At 36.5% G+C, this 9026-nt stretch overlaps 1 protein-coding gene across 2 annotated transcripts; it reads right to left on the bottom strand.

Moving 5' to 3' along the window:
- Positions 1–483: 483 nt before the first annotated feature.
- LOC125860965 (calcium-dependent protein kinase 28-like) lies at positions 484–8084 on the bottom strand. 2 transcript variants are annotated; one of them, XM_049541023.1, is made up of 12 exons: positions 7478–8084; positions 6215–6345; positions 6071–6112; positions 5837–5972; positions 5674–5752; positions 5356–5525; positions 4589–4715; positions 3405–3520; positions 3199–3306; positions 2936–2998; positions 1853–2026; positions 484–1065 (listed from the first exon to the last, which is right to left on the bottom strand). In XM_049541023.1, the coding sequence occupies exons 1-12, from the start codon at positions 7913–7915 to the stop codon at positions 919–921; spliced, it is 1731 nt and encodes a 576-aa protein (XP_049396980.1). In that variant the 5' UTR covers positions 7916–8084; the 3' UTR covers positions 484–918. The 2 variants fall into 2 exon arrangements, with proteins under 2 accessions (XP_049396980.1, XP_049396981.1); XM_049541024.1 differs by having other exon boundaries at positions 5837–5948; positions 7478–8082.
- Between the last annotated feature and the right edge of the window lie 942 nt (positions 8085–9026).

Genomic DNA, 9026 nt, shown 5'->3' with positions numbered 1-9026 from the left:
ACTTTTGACTAGTTTTTATGTAAATAAAGCATATTTATATTTGTTGTAAACTAATTACTTTATTGTATATATTTGACATTGTCCCAATATCAAATATAGCGATAGTTTGGATAGTTACCAAATGTGGCATGTATTAGTAATATAACATTATCAGTGATAGAGAGTAAATTTTACTCATTAACTCTCACTATATTTGGTAATTTATTAAAACTTTTGCTATGTTTGGTAATTATAGTGCATATAACACAAGCCCACAACTCTAGTTTTTGTATCCTCTCATAATAAATAACGTCTCAATCCCAAACTAGTTCATACAACAACATAACAGTGTTGTCCTACAAGTGAAATCTGAAGAGGTTAGGATGTACACAAACCCTATCCCTACATCTTTGTGGGGTAGAGAAAGATTGTTTTCGATAGACTACTTCAATGTTAATTGGCAGAGTACTTAAAGATGGTACAGAAATGGGCAACAGTTTCTGAACAGAACAGACCTTTTTGATACAGCCAATTTACATTGATGGCATATTTATAGTGATGACATAATATTAGAATTTGGAAGGGAGTACTTACTTAACCTGGAGACTCACAAAAGTGACAGAATATACAGTAAAACTACCAGATTACAAGACATTGTAACTGGTTGTTCAGGGAAAAGAAGCAACTTCATGCCAAATTCTTTTATGAAGGGGGCAAAGGAAACTCAACAAACATACTTGACACGACGACCGCTAGCTACAAAGTGCCACGTGATAGCTACACGTCTCTAAATACCATCATCTCGGAAGCCATCCATGTAGAGAACATGCAGCACACTTGCACAAGCACAAGAGAACATGTATACAAGCATCTTCTTCCCACAAAATTTTTCTGATGAAGCCCACTGTCCATCTCTCCGTTTTATACATCTTTACAAAGCTACATACCCCGTGAATCTCTCACCGTTGGTGAACTCATACTAGCAGTTCTTAAAAGTCTACGAAATTCTGATATGCTTATCTTTCCGTCTTTGTCAATATCTGCTTCCTCTAGAAGTGGATCTATGGAGCCTCTCAAGCCCGTGTGCTGCAAAAGAATAATATCATGTATGAATGCCATATATTAATGTGGTTATTTTTAATTTTTTTTTTATAACCGAGAAATCCGTCTGTGACCCGCCCTTTGGACCAATCACAGCCTTCTAAACTCGGTGGATCACTCTTAAGGGTGATGAAGCATGTAATTTTTTGAGTTAGCATGCTATAATTCTTAGCAACTCTCGCTTCTTCTCTTTTCTGTCGTTTTCTTGGGGTGCCAAAGGGGGCGTTGATTTGGAGTTGTCCAATCTCCGTCTCAGTGAGGTTTGCAAAGCAAATCAAGTCTCGCGCCTGGAGAAAGGAGGAGGTTTGCAGTGGATAGATGACCACCATAAATATCAATTGAACCAATCAACCACGGCTCAATCCTAAGTGACTACCAGCATAAAAATAATCTAACAATGATAAAAGGGGCATCCCGGTGCACTAAGCTCCCACTATGCGCAGGGTTCGGGGAAGGGTCAGACCACAAGGGTCTAGGGTCTATTGTACACAGCCTTACAGAAGGTTGTTTCCACAGTCCGATCCATGACCTTCAAGTCACACGGCAACAATTTTACTAGTTACACCAAGTCTCCCCTTCAATGATTAATCATCTAAATTACACAGAGGATTTATAAAGAGCAACTAGTTTGGCATTGAGGGGTAGTTAATCATTTAATTGATTGGTAGGGTTGGTCAACGACATGTTTAATGGTAATAACTGACATCCAAGATACTATGAACCATTGCTCCTGGGAGAAGACAGTAAAAATATCACATACTACGATACTAACCATTTTAAGTTCTTCTGGAGTAATGAATCCATCTCTATCAACATCAAATTTCTCAAAAGCAGCTTGTGATCTTTGCTGCCACTTTGTAGAATTATGCTCCTCCAACTGATGGACATGTAGGGTGGCAGCCACAAACTCCGGAAAATCAACAAGCCCATCTGTGTTACTGTCAATCTGTCAAGCAATGAACAAAATACTTTAGGTTTCGGAACTGCAGAAGAGACCATATAGTAGAAAGGAATGAACTTGCATATGATGAAAGCTACAAAGATTATTATATTAGTTGGCACTTGGCAGCAATATTTGCATTGACAATTGAGTAAAGTTTGTAACAAGGATTGGTGCAGGAACAATTTGGAATATACAATCTGACACAAAGAAAACCCCCAAATATTTGGTCACCAATTTAGCAATGGTGTAGTACAAGCGTGAACACACCTTAACTATTCCATCGAGTGTCTCTACCTCCCACCATCGCAAGTACCAAGTAATTTTGCCTCAATAAGGCTCAAGCAGATGGGAAGAAGTCACTTAACGTGATCTGTCACTTACTGGATTTGAACCCTAGTCTTTCATGATTTTCATCCCACTTCATTAACTACTAGGTAACACTCTTGGGTGCATTTGATAACCAATTTCTTCTAAGGAACTTGCACCTATTCCTTGCTATGATCTTCTTGCACACACCTCAACTATTCCATTGAATGTCTCCACCTCCCACCATCACAAGTACCGGGTAACTTCGCCCCAATAATGCTCAGACAGAGAGGAAGAAATCACCTAACATGTTCGGCCTCTTACCGGATATGAACTCTAGTCTTTCATGGTTTTCATTCCACTTCATTGACTGCTAGACAACACTGTCGGGTGCATTTGTAACCAATTCTTCTAAAGAACTTGCTTCCTATTCCTTGCTATTATCTTCCTTTTTTTGAACATGCTTCTTGTTCTACATTATTAAAGTAGTTCCAAACATGCAACAGCCTAAGGCAACAAAAGCGTTATACTTAGTAATAATTATCTTATTATTTATTAGATGTCATGTTTTGCTCTGATGCTTCATTCCTAGATAAATAAGTTTACCGCTTGAAGAATCTCAAGAACTCGTGATTCTTTCATTTTCCATGGGAGATCCTTCGCAAGGGCCTGCATTAGAAATGAATATGGTAAGTCACCAAACAGATGACGATATATATATATATGCATACACAATGTTTTTGATCAAGGCATATATACAGTTTTTTTTGCATCAAGATAACACAAAATAGAGATGTCTCAAATGTTTGCCAATGGCCATTGAGAGTTGCAAGGACGAAACAAGCTCCAACATGAAAGATGAGCAATACCTGTCTCATTTCTTCGAGGCTGATGACACCATTCTTATCCACATCAATTGCAGAAAATTGATCCCGCAGATCAGCGATCTCCTCCTCATCAAGTGTGCTAGCTAACGCCTGCAAGATAGTGAAACAGCATCCAGAAATTTACGTTTTGTATATCTGAAGTTACTTTTTCACAAAAGGTCAAAGAAATAAGAAAGCAAGGAACTTACCCGTAAAGCAAACTGTTTTAGATGACTGTATCTGACAAATTGCCGCATGTTGGATAAAACAGAAATGTCCAGTGGAATCTCAGATGCATCCCCTCCCTCTCGGACCCATGGATGTGCTGAAGATGTTCGAGTAGATAATTTTGAAAACAATTGTTCATTATATCAATAAATTTAAAGGAATGACCACAGTAACATTTGTTTACTAATTTATTCGAACACTACGACATAATGCTCTTATTTCCAAGCACTACAAAAAAGTAAGCATATGCTGCATATCTGAAAGTTGTGCCTATAAGTTATCAAAATGCAGAAGCTGTACATCTGAACGGAGAACCATGATTGATATCTATTACCAAACATTGCTGATGAAGTAGGTGAATGAAATGGATAAAGTAAAGTGTACAGATCTTTTTAAGTGAACCTTGCGCTACTGAGTTTTTCATCACCATAACACCTTTAAATCACTAAGAAAAATTGGTACTTGTGAAAGAACGTGAAGAGTCAATAAGAAACCTTAAGACAGATGATGATTATAGACCCTTTCAGATGCTCTTGTATTGCAGGTGTGGGGATTTTTAAGGTTTAACGCCCTTCTGTTGTGCAGTGTTGTCAAAGGTGCGCTTAAGCCCTGAAATGAGGCTCATAACGTGTTGAGCGCTTCGTCTCTTTTAATGTGCACTTTAGTGTTATCATCAAAGTTCTAAGGCACACTTTTCCTTGCCAATGAGCCTATTCTGAAGAGGCGACACTAAGCCATTGATATTTTACTTTATTGTAAAAAAGATACAATTCTTTTGTACAAATATTTGTCATTCATGCTCATAATCATTAGTCTTGAACTAAACATATGTACTTGTATTTTTTCTCCCTTTGCACCTTTTTTTATTAAATCCCATGCTTTATTTGCGTTTAGCGCTTAAATCCCCAACAAACCTTAGAGCTATTATGCGCTTTTTGCTTTTGATAACACTCCCAATTCTATGTCTCCTACACAAACTTTAATGTGGAATGAGGCTTGCTAAAGTTGGTGCCAATACCATGTGAAAGAATCTGAGCATCCAATCCAAAACCTTAAGGAAATGGGTGGAGTGGTCCAAGATTTTTATGTACCCCTTGAAAGCCCTTAGCTGATATCAGAAACTTTAAATAACTTAACAGTACAAATTCAGGATGATATTACTTACAGAGGGCCTGAGCAGCAGTAAGTCTAGCGCGAGGATCCTTCACCAGTAATTTCTTTACAAAATCTTTAGCACTGTTGCTTATGTTAGACCATGGCTTGCGACGAAAATCAGGCTTGTTGCGTAGGACCTTAACATTTTGGAAGCAAAGTTAGAGAAACTATTCAAAACCAGGCAAATCACAAAGAATTTACACAATATAAACGTTGTTCTTCTTGAAGAAGTAAAAGTACTTAAATGTCTTGTAGGAAGAAAAATGCTTCAGATAAGAGCCTCTCCCAGGAAGCATCAACCAAAAGTGAACTATGAACACAATAAATAGCAGTAGCTTCTTTTGACTCAAAAGAGAAAACGATGAAAACTTTAGATCAAAATCACTCAAGAATAAAGTGAAACAAAGTAAAATGTCCACAAATTTTTTTTTATCACAGTATCAAAGTTAAGATGTTTACGAGAGCATGCAACAAAAAGTGAATGGAAATTCTGAAATTCCAAGAGAGATGAGATTTTTATTTTCTTTTGAAACTGGTAACTTAAGATATGAGATTTATTAAGGGAGTGTTAACTTCAAAAATCCACTTAAAGGTAAAAACAAACCTGAAAAACACTATTGAAAGGACAAACAAAGGCATGCATGCAACTTTTATACAAAAACTGCAAGTTCATGACCCTATTAGAGCCCTAAAATTGTGATATCCTTTCTTTAGGTTTCCCAAGTTGAAACAAAAATTGGATGTTTCTAAATTACACGTAATATATTAGCAACTCACCTCCTTGAATATACCATCCTCAGTTTTGTCCCAGAAAGGCCGACGGCCACATAGCAAAATGTATGTAATTACGCCAATACTCCACACATCTGATTCAGGTCCTGATCTACGCTTTAATACCTCTGGAGCTACATAATATGCACTGCCGACAATGTCTTGGAACTTTTTCCCTGCATATATAAGGTTCCTATGATAAGTTTATAACTTTACGAGAGAAAACCACAACAATAGCCTCCCAGATCATTGAAGAACTTGGCAGATGTATTAAGAATATTAGTAATTCAGCAAGACCAAAATCTGTGGCAGAGAACCAATCACCTGGTCTGATGAAGTCTGAAAGACCAAAATCTGTGGCTTTTAATGGTGAATCCTCCTTTGTAGACTTAAAGAGAAAATTCTACAAGGAAAAAAGTTTGTTTGAGAAAAGCAATATCAAGCAGAGCATTACCAAGCCAAAAGTAGTATTGAACTGCTTGCACACCTCAGGTTTCATATCACGATGCACCAAACCATGTAAATGACACTCAGCTGCCACTTTTAGCATCTGGCGTACAACTATTGCTGCATCTTTCTCGGTATACCGACTGTCTTTTCTGATTAGACAAATTATGTCAACCCTTATCAGTAAAACTTCATAATCAGCAATTTGAATAAAGAGCCGGGGTTCTGCAACTCACAAATAATCAACTGAAACTGGAAATTTCAGAATACTTACTTGGACAAAATTCGGTCCAATAGTTCTCCACCTTCACATAACCTAAAAGAAAACAAAAACTGAAAAATCTTAACTTGCCATTCAAGTGGAAGGATTAGTAGTAGGGAAATAAACCAGGACCTGAGAGATTTTAAAAAAACTTACTCCATTACAATGTAGACATAATTATCATCCTCGAATGAATTATAGAATTGAACCACATTCTCATGACCACCTAAGGCCTTCAATATCTTGACTTCTCGTTTCACATCCTCAACCGCAATGGGAAGAACCATCTGCAGCAAAAAATGAATTGGTACGATACATTGAAACTGTGATAGACTGGTAAACGGAAGACTAGATAATCATACAATTAATGTAAAAGTTAACAAGATTGGACAACAGAAAAAAAAAACACTTCGAAATTCGTATTTTCAAAATTCATAGGCCCATCATCCTATAGTGTTGGCGAAAACTCCAGATCTGATGAGAGGAGATTATAGAAGACAAAGCAGGCAGAACATTTTACCCAGGAAAAAAAAATTTACACGCAAACAGCATAAACTTGCTGCACCATGGATCAATGGATAATCGAACATTTGAGAAGTCATTCACCCATAAGAAATAAGAGATTCTGCAAGTGCTCTATAGACTAGAAAGCAGCTTTTATGTGAACCAGGTCAGTTATCCATTTTCCAGCAAACTAAGCAAGACAATAACAGCAGAATTACTCATGAAAGCCAATAGTTCAGTATCAGCTTCAGTTTATGATTCTCTGAAGTTCGTTGACTTCAGATCGCTACAAGTCCACAATCCCAAAAAGGCAATCAACCACCAAGTGCAGCTATGTTTTTCAAATATGATGTCTGTTTACATGGACAGATTCAGTCTCTAGCCAATTAACCATCTACAATAACTACTTAAGCAGGAAAAATCAAGATTCCACCAAAGATACTCCTTTTCAGGCAGAAAAAGCAAGTACAATAGAATGAGATAGCACTAAAAAAACATAGGCATCTACCAACAAAACCAACACTAGAGTGGCTGATGGATATACTTTTCTAAGAACCGAACGACTGTGTCAACAAGAACAAGATGAGCCTACAGAAGATTTCAGAATCACTGATGACTGCCATCTTCCAAATATCTCTATCAGAATCTAACATCTCAGAAACACATAATAGATTCAAAACAAGAACACAAATAATCCTCTAGAACTCAAAAGCAAAAACTGTCCACAACCCCTACATGTGAAAATCAATAGGAAAAATGAAGTCTTTATACTTCAGGGGAGGGGATTACAAGGTGCGGAATCAAACACTAGTCAACAGGGATGAACTAACCAACTAAGCTGCTAAGATTAACCAGAAAAAATGAAATCAGCTATACAAAAGAGGAAAAAAATATCTTTTTTTGATATGGTAATACCTTGTTTTTCTCAATTCTTTTGACAGCCACACGATCTCCTGAAGATTTATCTGTAGCAACATATGTATAACCAAATTGACCATGACCCAACAATTTCCCAATTGTATATCTCTTTTCAAAATCTTTATCATACCCAAAATCTGTTCTTTTCCCACAAGGAATAACCCCACCTTGTCTTCTTGAACTTGGCTTAACATTCTGCTGTGAATTCCTAGGTTGTTTTTGTTGGTTTTTCTGGTTAATATTACCTTTACCTCGATTATAATTCGACCCTTCTTGATTTCTTGAATTAACAACCGTTGTTGAAGGTGCTTTTGAGGTTTCCCTGCGGTTTGGATGAACATTTACCGTTGTGTTTGTGTTTGTGGTGGTATTGTTGGTTGAAGGGGTATTGCTATTTGACCCACTAACTTTGGAGCTTGAAAAACAACCACCCATTTTGTCAAATGATGTAAAAATGCAATCTTTTTTAGATCATTAGACAAATGTATTTGTACATATAATCAAAAGAAAAGAGAAGCCCCCTATTTGGGTGAGAATGTGAAACAATAATGGAGATTTAAGAGGAAAGTTTGAAGTAGATAGGAGGAAGAAGAGAAGAAAGAGAGGGGTGGCGGGGTGGGTGGTGTTGATGATGGTGGTGGTCAAAGAGACTTTTTTTTGGAAGAAGGAAGAGGGAAGGTAGGGGGTGCGGAGTGGGGGTTGGGGGTGCGGGGGAGTGGGAGGGGGTTGCTATGAAAAACCCCCCTATTTTTTCCAGTTTGGATTTTGGTGAAAGTTGAAAAAAAATAATCACATTTTATGAATTTTTTTTTTTTAAAGGTTTCTTTCTATTTTGTGACTTTTGTCTATGGTGTTCTTGGCATTTTTTTTTGTAGTTTGAAGATTTTTTTAGGGTGTGTTTTGCTTTGGGGAGTAGAAGCCAAGTCCACTCCTTGCAAGCTTATTCCACACGGCCTAATAAGTACTCGTTAGGTATTCAATATGTGTATTAGGATTTGATTTATTTTTAGGAGAATTTCGAATAAGAGTAGAGGGATTTCAACCATTCAACCACACTCATATTAATATTAAATGTGAAGACTCAAAAATATGGTGTGAGTAGGGGTGTTCACAATTTGGATAAAAATCAATCCAAACCAAAAAACCGAATCAAATCGATAAAATAAAACCGATTTTATTTGGGTTTGGTTTGATTTGGTTTTAGATTTTTGAAAACCGATAGTATTTGGTTTGATTATGATTTTATTCGAAAAAACCGAAGAAATAATCAAACCAAACCGATGAATTATATACATATATTTTATTAATATACATACTTAATATATTATTTTTATAAAGAATTTTAAAGATCTTATACATATTTTCTTTATAATTTACTTATTGAAAGCAAAAACGTCCAAGATGAAACATTTATCTTATTGATTTCATGTATATGAGTGTCTATAACAATTCTTGTGGGACTGAAAATGTTATTGTCTCTTCCTTCTAGGCCAATATAGTGAATTTTAAAGCTTTATTGATGGTAAATTTAGTGATCGAATGTTCA

This window comes from Solanum stenotomum, chromosome 3 (genome assembly GCF_019186545.1).
Source record: "Solanum stenotomum isolate F172 chromosome 3, ASM1918654v1, whole genome shotgun sequence".
NCBI lineage: Eukaryota > Viridiplantae > Streptophyta > Magnoliopsida > Solanales > Solanaceae > Solanum > Solanum stenotomum.
Note: the sequence above shows the minus strand (reverse complement) of the source record. Positions and strands in the feature narration are given on the sequence as shown.